This window comes from Chiloscyllium plagiosum, chromosome 21 (assembly GCF_004010195.1).
Source record: "Chiloscyllium plagiosum isolate BGI_BamShark_2017 chromosome 21, ASM401019v2, whole genome shotgun sequence".
Lineage (NCBI taxonomy): Eukaryota > Metazoa > Chordata > Chondrichthyes > Orectolobiformes > Hemiscylliidae > Chiloscyllium > Chiloscyllium plagiosum.
Window position 1 is genome coordinate 35,321,517 of NC_057730.1, and position 19,284 is coordinate 35,340,800.

Sequence of the window (19,284 nt, forward strand, 5' to 3'; positions counted from 1 at the left end):
ATCTGGGGTCTGAGTTATAATGAATCGAATTGTTTGATTTCTGTGTTTTCGGGGTTATTGGGGAATTCTGTTATGTCTAGATTGTTGGGAGTGTGTGACACATTTGTGCTCTCAGCTACTAGTGAGTTGTTCCAATTTGTTAAAGTCCTCCATTAAGTCAAGTAAATCATCTGGGGGTCCCTGTAGACTAGGAGAAAGTGAGGACTGACACCCTCCTTTGACTGACTGAACTGGTCCTCACTCTGAACAACGTCTCTTTCCAATCCTCCCACTTCCTCCAAACCAAAGGAGTAGCCATGGGCACCCGCATGGGCCCCAGCTATGCCTGCCTCTTCGGATATGTGGAACAGTCCATCTTCCGCAGCTACACTGGCACCACCCCCCACCTTTTCCTCCGCTACATCGATGACTGTATCGGCACTACCTCGTGCTCCCACGAGGAGGTTGAACAGTACATCCACTTCACTAACATCTTCCACCCCGACCTCAAATTTATCTGGACCGTCGCAGACTCCTCCCTCCCCTTCCTAGACCTCTCTATTTCTATCTCGGGTGACTGACTCAACACGGACATTTACTATAAACCGACAGACTCCCATAGCTACCTAGATTACACCTCCTCCCACCCTGCCCCCTGTAAAAAACGCCATCCCATACTCCCAATTCCTTCGCCGCATCTGCTCCTGGGAGGACCAATTCCAAAACCGTACAACCCAGATGGCCTCCTTCTTCAAAGCCCGCAATTTCCCCACAGACGTGGTTGACAATGCTCTCCACTGCATCTCCTCCACTTCCTGCTCCTCTGCCCTTGAATCCTGCCCCTCCAATCGCCACCAGGACAGAACCCCACTGGTCCTCACCTACCACCCCACCAACCTCCAGACACATCGTATCGTCCCTGTAGACTGCATAGGCTGCTACTTCAGCAGTTTGGGCACTTAGATGGCTGGGTCATTTTAAAGCTAATTCAACCAGTGGCTGTCCGAGTGTTGGTCCTGTATATCCCACAGCTGGTGATTAGCACAGTCACTTTGGTCAAGGCTTGCCTCAATTTCCCAATATGCCTTATTTCCCAGCATGTCCATTTTCATAAATAAATAATTCAGTGGCCCATGTGGCCACACTAGCTCTTTCAAATGACCAACACATACATTAGAGAGCAAGACACAAAGTTCATGGAATGAAATTTAGATCTGTGGTGTAATTTAATATAATGCAATAAGATGGATGTTCATACTAATCCAACTTTCTAAACCTTCAGTAAAAGAATGGCAGAAAGAACTTTCTTCTGCCAATGTCCGAAATCACCATACGTTTTAATTTTTGTTATCTTAAATATTAGGTCAGTGTAATTTCTCCCAGAATTTTACAATGCAGCACAGGAATGGAGGTAAATTCTGAATTCTTTCTGTACTCCCTCCATTACAGCTTCAGGTTTAAGAATTAGCTCTTATCAGATAAATTCAAAGCTGCATTCTAATGTTAAATTACCCAAGTATACAATATGCTGGTTTGCATACCAACCTTTGTAATTCCCCTACTTCAAACTATTTGTTCAATACACCTTTATGTTTGGCTGTGGTTCTAGAGGCCCATTGCTCTTCACTACTTCCGAAAGCTTAATGTGTCAACTCAACGTAACTGCCCTTGAAGTAATCTACCACAGCCAGCCTTGTAGGTACTTGCATAATCTCGATTTCTCATTTTATGGGTAGAAATCCACCAGTAGCTATATCAATGAAAACAGCTGCCTCTTTGCAGATCAGATCTCTTCCACTACCAATACAGTGTGAATAGGGAAAGTTATTTTATGTTGTAGTTGGGGGAATGCCATGGCCTGAGTGTTAATTGATGATGAGATATAGAAGGGATGTTCCCATTGCAACCTTCCATCCCTTACTTCCCTTCCAGAAGTTGGAGTTTCAACCCTCGATCCAGAATATGGTTAACAGTATTGATCTGTTCAGTCAATGTTCCTTCCCTCCCAGTATGTCATTTACACTACTTCCAGGGTAACAAAACCGTTTCAGTCAGGACTAAAACTAATTGTCCCTCTTTCTAAATAGATCCATTTTGCTGTAGAAAGATACTTCATTCTTCACAAAAGATGTTTATAAAATTTGATGTTTAATGTAGTCTCAACGGTTTGAGTAAAGAAAATGTTGCTAGTATTAAGGTTACAAATCAAATTGTTTACAAAGCTGCCCTTGTGCACCATCTAGTGGGCACTTTCAGAGAAGCAGTTAGAATTTCACCATCTATGCCCTCCACAAAGACTCTTTATTGTTTTGGGGAATTTCTTCTTTTCAAAACCGCAGTATTATAAAGAAAGCAAATTTACTTATGACTACAAATACAAATGACAGTCCAAAATGATCCAATATTTTTCTCACCGCAAACTGATCATTCAATTTAAATAGAATCTAATCTCACAAACATTCAGCAACAAAAGTCCCAAATCTCTATACTCCATGATTTATTGCTCCAGTATCATGAGGCAAAGAGTTCCACTTGTATCCAAGGCTTATATTGCAGTGGAGTTTCAGCTAGGCCCAACACTTCAACTGACAGGTAGAAAACAATCATCAAAACAGATACGGGAAAGGAAGATAGATGTGTTGGGTTACTAATGACAGGATTGTGAAGGTGGTGTGGTTGATGTACAAGGCTGGGATCACAGCTAAATAAAGCCTAAAATATCAGGATTTAATTCTTCTGAGAAAAATGCAAAAATAATTTTTGGTAATCATTTACTACATTATTCCCAGTTTCTTAATGTTTGTTAAAGTTTCCCCCACTTTGCCCTGTGACTATTTGAAAATGATTGCAAATCGTCAGAATCCGGACTCCTCCATTTCCAGCTCTTTCAGCTCATCCACCTCCTGCAGTGTGTATTCCAGGATCGTGGTATGTCCTTTGAACTTGAAATAACCCTTGAACAGCTTCTTCTGGAGTAACAAGGGGAACCAGATAATGTCATCAATCCACATCTCATCAAATGGAATCTTGTCCAGGTCAAACCACTGTGGAAGCATCTCTATGAAAAATGGAGAATTGGACGTGTTTTTCAAATCCAAAACAACAAATGCAAAAACACAATGATTAATTGAGTAATTGACACAACCACGTAAGACTAGGGTAGATGGCCAAAAACTTGGGTCAAAGAGGTAGGCTTTACCTGCAATGTTTGAGAAGCACTACCTTAGTGATTCAATTTTACTGCTTTTCAATTAACATAACCACAGAATTGTCGTAGTGGAGGGTGGTATGTGTAGTAATGAGATTTCCTACTAGTGAAAACATCTCAAAATTTACTGTCAAGAAACTTCATGCCTCAGAGATCACTAGATAGCAGAAAATCCCTTTAATACTTCAAAGTACTCTTTTGGTATGATCCTAGATATTGAATATTGTTAGATATTATTACTGGAGCGAATCATAGATTTACATTTAAATAGTTCCCATTTCTGTCTTTGTTCACTCCTTTCCTCAGCAATATTTTGTGTTTGATTTTGTCTACTTTCTGTGGTTTTATTTACCCTAATGAAGAAGAGCATATCTTCTCAACATCACAACTATTGATCTCACCCTGCTTGGCTGTTGTATGGAACCCCCTACGTGTTAACCCCTTAAAGCCAAATACATAACAATATTGTCAAATTTGATGGAATTTTAATGCATTTACTTTAGGGGAAATTTGGCATGTTAATATGCTGCAGTTTTTCTTATCTGCGATGTTTTGTGTTATGTTGCTGAAAATATTACTGATGAAATACTTAGCAGTTGTAGTAAAATCATGCGTATACTTAGGATGAAGAAGATTATGAGTACCACATATGCTTGGTCCAGTTCTTGTTGGATTCATTTGGATATCAAAGTTGAAACTTTATTGCTGGAACAGCACAGCAGGTCAGGCAGCATCCAGGGAACAGGAGATTCGACGTTTCGGGCACAGGCCCTTCTTCAGGAATGAGCAGAGAGTGTTCAGCAGGAGAAGATAAAAGGTAGGGAGGAGGGACTTGGAGGAGGGGCGTTGGAAATGTGATAGGTGGAAAGAGGTCAAGGTGAGGGTGATAGGTCGGAGTAGGATGGAGGCGGAGAGGTCAAGCCTATCACATTTCCAACTCCCCTCCTCCAAGTCCCTCCTCCCTACCTTTTATCTTCTCCTGCTGAACACTCTCTGCTCATTCCTGAGGAAGGGCCTGTGCCCGAAACGTCGAATCTCCTGTTCCCTGGATGCTGCCTGACCTGCTGTGCTGTTCCAGCAATAAAGTTTCAACTTTGATCTCCAGCATCTGCAGACCTCACTTTCTCCTCATAGAGATGTACAGCATGGAAACAGACCCTTTGGTCCAACTCGTCCATGCTGACCAGATAATCCTAAATTAGTCCAGTCCCATTTGCCAGCACTTGGCCCATATCCCTCTAAACCCTTCCTATTCATATACCCATCCAGGGGCCTTTTAAATGTTGTAATTGTACCAGTCTCCATCGCTTCCTCTGGCAGCTCATTCCATTCATGCACCACTTTCTGCATGAAAAAGTTGCCCCTTAGGTGCCTTTTAAAACTTTCCTCTCTCACCCTAAACCAATGCCCTCTAGTCTGGACTTCCCCACCGCAGGGGAAAGACCTGATTCCTTGTGATCTCAGCACAATATATCATCCCACCTGTTTTTGTATCATCAGCAAATTTGGATATATGACATTTTATCCCCTCCTCCGTCATTAATATAGATGAAAATCACAACACCAGATTATCATCCAACAGGTTTATTTGGAAGTAGTTGCTTTTGGAGTGCTGCACCTTCATCAGGTAACTGTGGAGTAGGATTGCAAGACAGAATTTATAACAAGATTACAGTGTCATGCAACTGAAACAGCATAGAGTCATAGAGATGTACAGCATAGAAACAGCTCCTTCGGTCCAACCCGTCCATGCTGACCAGATATCCCAACCCAAACTAGTCCCACCTGCCGGCCCATATCCCTCCAATTCCTGAAGAAGGGCTTATGCCCGAAACGTCGATTCTCCTGTTCCCTGGATGCTGCCTGACCTGCTGCGCGTTTCCAGCAACACATTTTCAGCTCTGATCTTCAGCATCTGCAGACCTCACTTTCTCCCCATATCCCTCCAAACCCTTCCTATTCATATACCCATCCAAATACCCCTTAAATGTTGCAATTGTACCAGCTTCCATCACATCCTCTGGCAGCTCATTCCATATTGAACAAACCTAGATTGCTGTTAGGTCTTTCAACTTTTAAAATGGGTTGCAGGTTTCGGTTCATTAATATTTAATTCCCAGAACTTCTTTTAAGTCACATTCTTGGGATAACTTAAGGTTTTATGATAAAAGGTGACATCTCAGCACAGACAATGCATTAAAGGTATGAGGTTAGAGTCTGTCCATATTCCAATCTTGAGTCAGACTGGTTCTATTACCAAATTAGGAATTTATAAAATGTTATATGGATTGACTTTTTGCAGATTGTGTGCTCTTTAGGCAAAATAGAATTTACCTGCAAATACAATCCACAAATGCAAATTCACCCCATAGACATACGTGTTTGTGCATGACAGAGTAAGTGAGTATGTGCACACGTGAGAGTGTATGTGTTTGCGTCAGTGCATGCTTGGTAGAATGTGTGCATGAGTGTGACGGAGTATAAGCTTGTGAGAGGGTGTGCATGTGGTTATGAGTGTGTGTATGATGTAGTGTGACATGAACCCAAGGTTCCGGTTGAAGCCATCTGCATGGGTACTGAACTTGGCTGTCATCCTCTGCTCTGCTACTCTGTTGTTGTGTATCCCAAAGTCTGCCTTGGAAGATGGTCACCCGAAGATCCAAGGCCGAATGTCCCTGACTGCTGAGGTGTTCCAGGACTAGGAGGGAACATCCCTGTCTGGCGATTGTTGCTCGGTGTCCATTCATCCATTGTTGAAGCATCTGCAAATGCATGCACGCACACTCTCCCTCTTGCATTTTCCCCAATGACAGATAACTGGCCTTTCATTTTCTGTCTCCCTCCCTTCTTGAACAGTGTTGTCACATTATTTGCTTTCCAATCTGCAGGAATTCTTCTGAAAAATGCTTTCACTATTCTCTGTAGCCACTTATCTTCAAAACCTTGGATGCAGGTCATCAGATCCTGAAACTTGTCAGCCTTTCATCCAATGAGTTTGTCAATTACTTTGTCTCTCACCATAAGGACTGTTCTTTTCCACTATTAGCATCTAGCTATCTGTTATCTTGGGGATGTTTATACAGTCTTCCATCACAAAGAACTATGTAAAAAATTGGTTTACATGATCTGCCATTTTCCTGTTGCCCATTATTAAAATTCCCAATTGCGTTGTCCAATGATCCCACAATTACTGCATCTACACTCTTTAAAAGTACCCAAAAAAATTACTTTTAAAGTAGCTTATGTGGAGGTGTTGGACTGGGGTGGACAAAATCAAAAGTCACATGACACCAGATTATAGACCAACAGGCTTATTTGAAACCGGAAACTTTCGGAGCTCCTGCTCCTTCCTCAGGCAGCTTGTGAGAAAGAATACATCGGACATGGAATTATAGGAATAGGTCAAAGGGTCGTACAATTTATGCTAATCTATTGAACAAACCTAAAAGGCTATTAAGTCTTTAATGATGGTGAGTTAGACTGCAAGTGCAGGTTTTGATTAATTAATATGTAAATCCCTGCCCCATGATAATTTCAGGTTTTATCAGAATACCTTAGGTCAAACAATGCATTTTAGGTATGAGGCCATGTTTCATGTCTGTTTGTATCTCATCCTGGAGCCAGATTGATTTTATTTCCAAAGTAGGAATTTATAAAATGCTACATTGACTGACTGTCTACAGATTGTAGGCTCACATGCTCTCTCACACATATACTGCCTCATACTCATACACACTCTCCCTCCCACCCCATACACACAAATATATGGGGTGAATTTCCATTTGCAGATACATTCTATTTGTTCAAAAAGCACACAATCTGTAGACAGTCAGTCAATGTGGCATTTTATAAATTCCTACTTTGGAAATAAAACCAGTCTCGCTCCAGGATGAGATACAAACAGCACCAGGTTATAGTCCAACAGGTTTATTTGGAAGCACTAGCTTTCGAAATGCTGCTCCTTCATCAGGTGGTTGTGAAAGCTGCTCCTTCATCAGGCACTCCAAAAGCTAGTGTTTCCAAATAAATTTATTGGACTATAATCTGGTGTTGTGTTATTTTTAACTTTGTCCACCCCAGTCCAACACTGGCACCTACAAGTCATGGAGATACAAACAGACATGAAACATGGCCTCATACCTAAAATGCATTGCCTGACCGAAGGTGTCACCTTTATTGTGATAAAAACTGAAAGTTATTGTGGGGCATGGATTTACATATTAATCAATTAAAACCTGCACCTCCATTCCAACTTTTTAGAGACTTAATAGCCATCTATGTTTGTTCAATACATTTATATAAGTTGTATGACTCTTTGATCTTTTACTGTAAATTCCACATCCGATGTATTCTCTCTCCCCAGCTAGCTGAGGAAGGAGCGGGAGCTCCGAAAGTTTGCGGTTTCAAATACATATGTTGGACTACATCCCGGTGCAGTTTGATTTTTGACTTTTAAAGCAGAGTCACTTACCATCCGATTCCAATGGTTCCCCTTTGCAACTATCCGTAAAGAATATGTGAACATCCAGTAGTTCAGTCTCATCCACAAATTCAAACTTGATCCGTCCGACTTTTTCCAAGTTGTCCACAGTCAGACTGCTCTCTTCCCACAATTCTCTGAGGAAGGAATTAGCTTTACTTCAAGGAACAAATCTGAGGTTTCAAAAAAAGCATTTCAAATAGCTGGAACAGAAGAAGCAAGACATTCAGACTCTTGTATTAATTCTGCCATTCAATGAGATTATGTCTCACCAGGACCTCAACCCTACTCAGCAGACTGAATTACATTCACTGACTTGCAGATTAAAAAGACGCCAACATTTCCACTGATACCTTATGGTTAAAGGAAGCATGCTATTAAACCCCTACACCAAAAGTTTCTGGATTTGAACTTATATCTGCCATGAACAACACAGTTTTAAAAAGGGAGCCTTAGAGAGACTGCAGAAAAAAATAACAAAATAGGGTGATAAATTTCCAGAATTTGGACTTTTAAAGAAGAATGAATTTAGATTAATACTATGGAAGAGTTCTTTTAAAACAATGATCAGAGATTCATTTGAACAGAGACATAAATAGATAAATAGATGACCAGACTTGTAAGGTGGGGCTACAGTAATAGTACCAGTAGTTCAGTTAGGTGGAGAAATTGGAGAAGTTGGGGCTGTTCTCACTCACCAGAAAGGTTTTTTTTAAAAGCATACTCTTCCATGGGACATAACATCACCAACAAGGCCAGTTTTTGTTGCCTGTCTCTAATAACCCTTGAACTAAGTGGCTTACTGTTCCATTTCAGAGGGCAGTTAAGAATCGAACACACTGCTTTATGATCTAGAGCAGTGTTTCTCAACCTTTCCGTATTCAACGCCCACAAATCACCAAAGTCTGTTTTTGCACATATAACTGCAATACACTGCAGTGCTGAAAACGGAAAACTTTTGTGAAATATGTTTTATATACAACAAAAAATAAATGTTATCATTCATTACTGTTCTTACTGTCCACCTACTTTTGGCTCACTCTGTATAAAATTTAGTCCGTGATAGCAAAATAGTCAATGCGATCCTTGTGGTTCATGTTGTCTTGCTAAATCATATACATCTGGTTCAATTTTTGTCAAAAGCAATCTCAGGTCACCACGCTGAACAAGATCCATGCGATTGCGGGTCTTATCTTGTATTCTGGCGATGACACTGAATCCTTTCTCAACCAAATAAGAGGTCAGAAATGGTAGTGCAAACCGCTTTGCCTCTTTGCTTAACAGCGGGAAACAACATCGGGTGTGTCTTGAATCCAAAAAAGGGGCTCACCCATTTGTGAAAACCGAATTTTCACTGCAGTGTCATTTTGGAGCTCTATCATTTCTTCCTGAAGGCGAATGTCCATTTCTTCTGCGCACGAGATAAAGGGTCAGTCAGTCATGTAGGGATCTCCATCTCGATAAGATTAGCAAATCGTATTTTCATATCATCCTGCAATGCACGAATGTAAGCGGAGTAGATAAGTAATTGATCGTCAGTAACATCCTCCGCGATATTGTTTAAACTCGGGAACTGGTAAAACTCACGACGACTGATATTCCGATGAAAGAGATCAAGTTTTGCAATAAAAGATGTAACAGCATTCATTGCTTTTATGAAACTCACATTATCTCCTTGTATTTGCATGATCAGCGAATTGCACTTATTGAATATATCTGCGAGATATGCACAGTTGTGTTTTACAATTTCGGTTTTCATACAAAAGTTTTCATTATTTCTGTGTAGGAATTCGATGATAGAATCAAACAGTTCATGGAAACGGTTGAGGCATTTTCCTTTCGAGAGCCACCTCACTTCTGTGTATAGCAGCAATTGCAGAAATTCATCTTCATTATCTTTACAGAGTTGGCGGAGAAGTCGTTCATTCAGAGCATGTCTCTTTATATAATTTACCATATCTCTCACCACTTGTAGAGAATGGTTCACTAAGTTTCTTTGCAGCCAGATGCTGCCGTTGGATAATGCAGTGTACTGTGAAAAAATGTGACGCTTCTCCCTTTAATAATGCAAGAAATCCCCGATGTTGACCAGTCATATCACGCACGCCATCCATAGCACAAGCAACAATGTTTTTGAGGGGAACAGACTTTTTAATCAAAATAATCCTTGACACAGTCAAAGATAATCTTACCTTTGGTATCTGTTAGTAGATCCACAGCAAAAAGTTGTTGTTCTTGTATTTCATTTTTGTCGATGAAATGTACATACCCCAAAGGTAAAGCTTGATTTCCGCATATCGTACTTTCATCAATTTGTAAGGTGATTTCTTTTGATATCAAAAGGGAACATAATTTATCTTCAACATTTGAGGCCATTTCATCGATGTGCCTTCTCATGGAATCGTTGCTAAGAGGAATATGCTTGATAGCCATTGATGGTTCTGATGTAACACGGTTGATAATACTTTGGCAATAGCTGGAAGCACCAACGATTCACCCATGGAATGAGGTTTACCACATTTTGCAATTAGCTTTGCTATGTTCGATGATGCCACAAGGCCATCTACATTTGTGGCTCCCATCTTTGAAAAAGCAGTGGAAATCGTTGGTCGCTGATTGAATTTATTCTTTAATGTTTGAAAATATGCCAAATCTTTGTCTTTCTTGTCACTGTGTTTCTTTTCCAAATGTTTAATAAGACGGGAAGACTTCATGGCCTCATTGGAAAAACTTTGTTCACACAGCAAGCATAGTGGTAACTGCATATTAGATGGAGATTGAATAAAGCCATATCGTAAATAGTCCATGCTATACTGCCTGCACTTTTTCTTACTCGATGAGGCCATTTTTACACTGTCGCTCAAATACCCTAATGGAATCATGGGTATTACCTTATCATGATAATTTTAAGACGCTCAGACAAGTGGCAAAATTTGATTGGCTAATTAGCTGTAATGTGCAATCATTCTGCCACCCGGTAGAACAGTTGAAAAGCTATGTTTTGTCTTCCTAGAAGTGACAAGAGTTAGGTGATATTGATCTAGTCAGTAGAATCAGTGCCAACTGCAAATGAGTTCAAATGGTTTGCCATTCACAGAGAAGATTATCAATAATAGCACAGCAACCAATCAGAGCTCACGCCTCAATGGGTGCAGGGAAAATAACAGACTCGTGTTATGCGACTATCCATCTGCACACAACAATGTCTAGAGTTACATGTAGGCCAGGCCAGATAAGGATGGCAGATTCATGAAACAGATGGGTTTTTACAACAGTGAAAGTTTTACAGCCACTCAAAACAAGACCAGCTTTCAATACCAGACTTAGTCATTGAACTGAAATTCCAGCATATGCTGTAGTGGACTCTGAACCTATATTTTCAGTGAAAGTTAAGGGACGACTCAATAGAAGTAGTCAAAACATTGAGAGGTTTTCAAATTGAATTGAATTGAATTTATTGCCACGTGTACCAGGCACAGTGAAAAGCTTTGTCTTGCGAGCAATACAGGCAGATCACAAAATTAAATAGCATAGATAAGTAAATAATGGGTAAACAGCAGCAAAAACACAGGTACAGGTGAATGTTAAGAGTTTGTGAGGTCCATTCAGTATTCTAACAACAGTAGGGGAGAAACTGTTTTTGAAACCGGTTGGTGAGTGTGTTCAGGATTCTGTATCTTCTCTCCGATGGTAGAGATTGTAGAAAAACATTGCCAGGGTGGGATGGATCTTTTGAGAATGCTGGTGGCCTTTCCTTGACAGCAGACCTGGTAGATGGATTCTGTAGATGAGAGGTTGGCCTTTGTGATTGTCTAGGCTGAGCTCACCACTCTCTGTAACCGTCTCCGATCTTGAATGGTATAGTTCCCATTCAAGTGATACATCCAGTTGGAATGCTTTTGGTGGCGCACCTATAAAAGTTGGCAAGGGTATTCGCCATCATGCCAAATTTCCTCAGCTGCCTGAGGAAGAGGAGACGTTGTTGGGTCTTTGTGACAAATATGTCCACATGAAGAGTCCAAGAAAGCTTGTTGTGGATGACCACTCCCAGGAGCTTGACACTCTCCACTCATTCCGCCTCTGTGCTGTTAATGTGTGTGTATGTGTGTGTGTGTGTGGGGGGGGGGGCATGAGTAATATCCTGCCAAAAGTCAATAATGAGTTCCTTGGTTTTGCCAGCATTGGTTTGTTCTCAGTGCACCATTTTCCCAGATCTTCCACCTCCCGTCTGCAGTTTGTTTCGTCGCCATCTGAGATTTGATCGTCTGTGGTGGTGTCATCGGCGAACTTGTAAATGGCATTAGTCTGGTATTTGGCGATGCAGTCATGGGTATATTAGGGGGCTGAGTACACACCCCTAAGGGGCTCCAGTGTTGAGTGTTAGTGAGGATGAAATATTGTCCCCAATCTTCACTGATTGTGGCTTGTGGGTCAGGAAACTGAGGATCCAGTTGCAGACAGTGGGGCTTAGTCCGATATCATTAAGTTTAGTAATCAGTCTCGAGGGGATAATACTGTTGAAGACTGAACTGTAGTCAATGAGTAAGATTCTTACATAGCTGTTCTTACAGCAGATAGGGAGAAAGCATTTCCACTAGCAGGATTGTAAGTAACCAGAGCTCATGGTTTTAAAATAGTTGGCAATATAAAACAGAGAACACATGAGAAGGCTAGATTTTACAAAACGAGTTCTGATTATCTGGAATGTATTGCCTCAAAGGATGATGCTGGCAAATTCAATAATAGCTTTCAAAAAGAAACTGGTTAAACATTTCTAAAGAAAATAAATTGAAGGCTTATGGGGAAGACAGAAGGATTGGAATGAACTGGACTGGATAGCTTTTTTCAAACAGTTGGTAATGGTACAATCGGCAAAATGGCTTTCCTTTGTGCTGTTGGATCCTACGATCTGAGCTGGGTAGTACAATTTGGCTGAGCACACGAGGAAGAAAGAATCAGTTAGATGCACAGATTTGATCACTGTGAAAGATCACCACTGGAACAAATGCATGTGTCTCATTCAGGATACAATTGGACCTGCAAGTCATGTCCTCATTTGTCATACAGAACGCCTATGCTTGCTATTCTAGGCTTGAACAATATGGCTCCAGTTGGACCCCACTGAGAATGATCACCTTTGTCATCAGCATGAAGGGAAAATAAATAGCACAGGAATTACCTCTTTGCTCCTTCTTCAATGGTTTCTCCAGGCTGCACTTTGCCTCCAAAACCATTCCAGCGATTGGCCCCAAAACCTCGTTTCTTCCATCCCAGGAGGATCTTTTGATGTCTCACAACAATCACAAGAGTCAACAGCTTTGTAGTGACCATCTTTCTACAATACTAGCTTCTCAATAGCTGTCAGCTCTGGTCAGGAAGAAATTGGTATAAAACAGCTTTGAAATAGCATTCAATAAATTGCAATTGAAGCACAGTAAAATATCCCAAGATGCTCCACAGGAACATAAAACAAAAAAAAACTGTCATCAATTTTAGAGCAGGTGTCCAAAAATGAGGCCAACACTTCTATTTCTAAGCAACATCTTAAAGGGTGGGAGCAGAGATTTATAAATGAAATTTGAGAGTTTGGGGCCAAGATAGCAGAAAGAATGGCCATAAAGGGAATTGGGTATGTACAATAGGCCAGAGTTCAGGGCAAAGATAGGGTGAAAATGAGGCTTTGAAGCAATTATCAACTCCAATAGGGTGATTCCATCAAGTCACAAACAAAAACAGTCCTCCACTGCTGCTACTCAGAAGTCAACAGATTTTGCCACAAGCATGTTAAGAAAGAATCCACACTGATGTGCAGTAGTGCCTTTTACGTCTTTCGGACATCCCAAAGTAGTTTTTCAAGTGCATGCACCTCTAATGTAATCTTATCACTGGAACTGAATCGAATTTATTGTCACGTGTACTGAGGCACGGTGAAAAACTTCGGACAGGTGCATGAACAGGAAAAGTTTACAGGTATATAGGCCGAACGCAGGCCAATGGGACTAGTTTAGTATGGGAACATGGACTGTTGGACCGAAGGGTCTGTTTCCATGCTGTATGACTCTGTAAATGCACTTTCCAATGTTCAGGAGCACCAGGCGACAATTAAAGATCATTAATTAAAATTAAATTTACACGGACAGAAAAGCGGAGTCAACCGTTTACAGTCCAAGAAGGGTTATCGGACTCGAATCGTTAACTCTCTTCACAGATGTTGCCAGACCTACTGAGTTTCTCCAGCGCTCTGGGTTTTTGTCTGTGATTTCCAGCACCCGCAGTTCTTCATATGATTATGGAAACAATGTATCCATCCTGGTTTTGGATGAATGAAAGATTTGTGATCCTGGGACAGGTACCTGGTTGACTGAACCCTCTCCGTCCGCAGGCTGCACTCCTTTCTGGTTTGGCACAGGGTCAGACTCCAACGATTAGAATCGATTCAGAGCTCGCCAATAGATACCACACGAAGTGAGTCACACCCTACAGCCACCGGCTGGAAACATAATATGAGAGCATTTTTACACATCATTTTATTTATGAAACCAAACTACTTTAAAGCAGGATGATTGCATTTGTTTTGATGAATATATATTTGTTCTGTTATACTTTATTAATACCGTGACGATTGGCGGATGTGTTTTTTTTCTACAGTCCATCTTGGTTGGAAGTGTGTAGGAGATATGTTTGATTGGGGGACAGAGTTAGTTGTGACTCGCGGAGATGGAAGCTCGGCGTTGGTTGCTTTCACGCAATGTCGTTCGGTAAAAGCTCTATTTGTGTTTTAAAGTGCTTCTCCTTATCGAACATTTGCGGAGATGACCTGGCATTCGCCGCCCTGTTACTTCTCTGAAGTGTCGCCACAATTTGTATTTATATAGCGCCTCTGACATAGTGACACCCCCGCCACCCTTAATTGGAATACAACCAAATAGAATTTGACACCGAACCACGTAGAAAGATGTTCAGTCAGAAAACTGAATGCCAAACGGAATAATTTGGCTTTATGGGATTATTAAAGGAAGGCAGAGATCTAAAGATTTGGGGGGGTGAGTAGATTCTAGAGATTGTGACTCAGGCAGCTAGCGATGGAGCGAATATAATTGGGGATGTAGAAGATCAAAGTTAGAGGAGTGCTGTGAAATCACAAGGTTGCATAGTGAGAGGAGATTATACAAAGTGTTTTTCCACATAGCCAGTTGCTATCTGAATCCATTCGCTCATGCCATAGTTAACCTACAAGTTTGCTTTTTCTTGCTGGTCAGCCACATTCCATTTCATATTCGACAATCTATAATTTAATCAATGCTCTATTGTTCGCAACCCATCACTGGATTCTGTGAAGCCAACATTTCAGATCCGCTGACCTTTCCTCAGAACATTCTGAAATGTTAATTCTGATTTCTTTCCACAGATGCTGCCAGACCTGCTGAGGCTTTCCAGCAATTTCTGTTTTTGTTTCAGATTTCCAACATCTGCAGTTCATTATTTTCCATTTCCTGAGTTCTGTGTCACATTAATGCTTATTGGTGCAGTGTTACTGGAGTGGACTTAGGAAACCTATTTCCACTAACGGAGATGTTAATTAGCAAAGGACACAGATTGGCAGAAGAATTAGAAGGGATTTGAGAAAAATGTTTTTCAATTAGAGGATGTCGAATGTCTGGAATTTACTGCCCATTTCAGTGGTTGAGGTAAAAATCTTTAGCTCATTTAAAAAGAACTTGGATCTGTGTCTGGAGTGTTATAACCTGTAAAGCTACCATCTAGATGCTGGCACAAGCACAATGGGCCGAATGGCCTCTTTCAGTGCTTTGGCTTTTCTATGGTTCTGCGTTGAGTATTTTACAAATGCATGTTGCTGTTGTTCATATCCTCCACTCAACATGTCACTTGACCTATTGCTGAATGATGAAAGGCAGAGGAGAGATGATAGAATTAGGAAGAGAAATGACAATTGTTAAGATATGTTTATTTTTCTCATTAGTAGACAGGGTGACATGATTTCTTGGGTCCGGCACTGTCTGTTTCATACAACAGTAGAACAGCTAAAGAAAACACCAGCTGAACAGAGGTGGTTATCAAGACAACTAAGGGACCCATATGTGAAATCTGCCCGACAACAAAATTTCCGCTGTCGGAGTGCTTTTAAGCTGCTGGAGATTAATGAGAAGCATAACATCCTGAAGCCTGGGAACAGTGTGATTGATTGTGGTGCAGCACCAGGCGCCTGGAGCCAGGTTGCAGTTGACAGGGTCAATGCCACTGGCTCTGGTGAGTAAGATTATACAACATACGTTATCAAATCTGCAATGGGAATGAAGTCTTAGGGTTGCACCAAGTGACCAAATTCTTAACCTTAGACTTGCCGTAAATGTTTTTAGCACACTGTATTTTAGTTTGAATTAATTTGTTGAGTTATTTTCATAGTATGTCTGTTATATTCAATTCCTTTTTTTTGCAGTGAATAGCTGTCAGTGCCATTTGGAACGTAGGACAAGGGGATTTGTCAGCTTTTTTACAGGTGCCCTTGTAATGTATAAGTATCTGCTGGGATTTGCCAGGAGTGTGTCAGTATTAGCAATGGTTTTCACGGAGTGTGCCACTATTTCTGGTGGATCTCAGCAGTACTTTGATGCAGCAGGGGCTTCCCAGGGTGTGGTGTGCTTTGAAGGATCCTCAGGAGTATGTCAGTATTTACAGGGTGCTCTGGAGTATTTTATGAGCTCAGGAATTTCCAAATGCCTTCCAATTAATGAGTAGTCCCTGTTGTGATATATGAAACATGGTCAATCTGCACATAACAATACGTCATATGATAATGATTGGATAATCTGTTTCTAAAGATTTTAGTTGACAATTTGATGAAGATGTCAGGCAGAATTACGTTGCTCTTCATTGAATAGTAGCATAGGATCTTTTACAGTCATCTGAGCGAGCAGATGTGGTCTGGGGTTTAATGCCTCATTTAAAACATGGCACCTCCAACTTTACAGGGAGAGGATCGGCCGTAATTAAAAAGAAAAAAAAAGCCCTATCGATTGCTATTTTGCAATAAAGATACCTTGTTGTTCAAAAGCATCTTTGTTTCGCGTTTTTTAAAAAGACTGACTACTTCTGCTTGCAGTTGATTTATAATATGTCCTGGAGTGTCAGTGTAGTTTTTTGCTTCAGTTTCTTGACTGTCAGTTTAATTTTAGATGTGTTTGCTACATCTATTTAACTCCATGTTCCATTCAAGAATGTCACTTAGTCAAGGTACCAGCCTGTAGATTTCTCACACTTTATATCCTTGAGAAGAAAGTTAAAATTAAAGAAACTAATCACTACAAATGGGTAAATGTGTTTGGGACTGTGCCTCTTCTTAACTAAGGTTGATTTACATAAAGGAAATTATTAAATATTGAGGAGGGATTGAGATCAACAGGCCATGGAGCCAGTTTCAAAACACAAAATGCCTGTCTTTGTTTACTCTGTTTTGTTGGTGCCATTCATTCCCTTTTCCCTTTCTCCATAGATCCAGATGCTCCTGTGGGTTTTGTAGTGGGCGTTGATCTATTACACATACCTCCTCTGGATGGTGCTGTGTTCCTGCCTCACTCTGATCTCCTGGAGCCCACAGTTCAAGCGAGGATCCAGGAATCCCTGCCAACAGGAATGGCTCAGGTGATCCTCAGTGATATGGCACCAAATGCCAGTGGGATCCGTGAATTGGACCAGCAGCGACTGGCTGAGTTGTGCTTATGTGTTGTTGGACTGGCCAGGAAGGTCCTGAGTCCTGGTGGCACCTTGCTCTGTAAATTCTGGGATGGCACTAATAGCCGTATCATCCAAAAGCGACTTGCTGAATTGTTTAGAGATGTGAAGATTTTAAAGCCAGCTGCAAGCAGGAAGGAGTCATCAGAGATCTACTTTTTAGCAAAGCACTACAGGACAAGCTAATGTTTCAGAGTGACTGTTTATGCTCAAGGAAGTGTCGATGGCAGTCTAACAATTTTTGAGACAGTTTGTTTTTTAACATTTTCTCCCTATCCTATCAAATTTTGCCCCTTATGTTGAGGCTGACAGTCCACCACTTAGTTAGAAAGAAAAAAAATGTGTTTCTGTATATGGTCTTTCATGACCACAACGTTTGTGATTTGTAGCAATGTAGTACTTCTGAAGTGTCATAATTGTTGTAATGTTGAAAATGTGGCAGCAAATTTGCACAGAGCAAATTCCTACAAAAAGCCATATGACAATGAGAAGACAATCTGCTTATGTGATAAAAGCTGAAAGTTCTAGAGAAACCCAGGAGGTCTAGCAGTATCTATGGGGAGAAAAAAATTAATGTTAACATTTGGAGTCCAGTTTGACTTTACTATGATAAGTGTCATCATTGGATTGAAAACATTAACTCTATTTCTGTCTGCCAGACTTGCTGAGTTTTTCCAGCAGTGTACTCAGGTGCATGTTAGGAGTCTACCCTGTCTTGGTAGATTGCATTTTTACCTCTGAACTAGAAGGTCATAGATTCACCTCCCACTCTAAAAATGAGAACAAAGTGTAAGCTGATACTCCCATCTCCTGTACTATTGAGGTGCCACCTTTTGGTTAGCCATGGAAGTAATACCCTATCTGTCCATTTAGGAGGATGTAAAAAACCATTTGGGATTTTTTCAAAAAAGAATGTACAGGGTCCTGGCTAATATTTATTCCTTGAACAACACCCCAAAACAGATTGCATTGTTGTTCATAGGATCTCCGTGTACAATTTTCTTTTCATTCATGGGATGAGTTGTCACTGACTAAGCCAGCATTTATTACCCATCCTTATTCACGAGTCAACCACATTGGTGAGGGTCTGGAAACACAATAGGCTAGACCAGATAAGTATGGCAGATTCCTTTCCTTCAAGGCATTAGTGAACCAGATTTTTGTTTTCCCCCTGACAATTGTTTCATTGTCATCATTAGACTCTTAATACCCGATTTTTTTATTGAATTTAAATTCCACCATCTGCTATAATGGGATTTGAACCTGGGTTCCCAGGTCATTACTTGGGTTTCTGTATTAACAGTCCAACGATTAAACCACTAGGCTGTCACCTCCCCAAACTACAAATTTACTGTATCTTTTCCTGTATTAAAAATACAGAACTATTTTGTAGACTATAAAAAGCTTTATTACTCTTCAAAGTTGTTAGATGTATTTATATTGCATCTTTTAAATGCTATATGTATTTTTTATTATTTATGTGAACTTAAACTTTTTCTTGTACAGCTATGGAAACTGAATATATGTAATTCAATTGTGTAACCCTGATTGTATGTTACATTCGGATGGTACAAAAATCAGATACAATTAAAAAAAATGCTTTTCTTTAATGTTTGAAATTTCTGTAATCCATTAAAAGCATCATTTTGTTTTCAAAATCTGAATCACAATATATTCTAATTCTGAAAAATGTACCCATACACAATTATAGAATTTGTAGGAAATATATCTTTTCTAAAAATATAGTGACAAGCATAGCTTTTTGCATTTCATTAGTCAAATAAAGCGCGATGTCTGTCAAAGGAGTGGATGTCCTCAACATCGTCCAGAACAAAGCAGCCCAACTTGATCAGCATCCCATCCACTA

The 19,284-nt window shown here is 40.5% G+C and overlaps 2 protein-coding genes across 5 annotated transcripts; one reads left to right on the forward strand and one right to left on the reverse strand.

Annotated features, from left to right (window-relative positions):
• Positions 1–1,767: 1,767 nt before the first annotated feature.
• On the reverse strand, positions 1,768–14,109 carry nudt1 (nudix (nucleoside diphosphate linked moiety X)-type motif 1). Its single transcript, XM_043711817.1, has 4 exons — positions 14,021–14,109; positions 12,847–13,034; positions 7,659–7,804; positions 1,768–3,037 (listed from the first exon to the last, which is right to left on the reverse strand). The coding sequence occupies exons 2-4, from the start codon at positions 12,996–12,998 to the stop codon at positions 2,835–2,837; spliced, it is 501 nt and encodes a 166-aa protein (XP_043567752.1). The 5' UTR covers positions 12,999–13,034; positions 14,021–14,109; the 3' UTR covers positions 1,768–2,834.
• mrm2 (mitochondrial rRNA methyltransferase 2) lies at positions 14,060–19,027 on the forward strand. 4 transcript variants are annotated; one of them, XM_043711816.1, is made up of 3 exons: positions 14,060–14,132; positions 15,649–15,935; positions 17,179–19,027. In XM_043711816.1, the coding sequence occupies exons 2-3, from the start codon at positions 15,662–15,664 to the stop codon at positions 17,601–17,603; spliced, it is 699 nt and encodes a 232-aa protein (XP_043567751.1). In that variant the 5' UTR covers positions 14,060–14,132; positions 15,649–15,661; the 3' UTR covers positions 17,604–19,027. The 4 variants fall into 4 exon arrangements, with proteins under 4 accessions (XP_043567751.1, XP_043567748.1, XP_043567749.1 ...); XM_043711813.1 differs by lacking the exon at positions 14,060–14,132 and adding an exon at positions 14,359–14,425; XM_043711814.1 differs by lacking the exon at positions 14,060–14,132 and adding an exon at positions 14,385–14,425 and having other exon boundaries at positions 15,652–15,935.
• Positions 19,028–19,284: the final 257 nt, after the last annotated feature.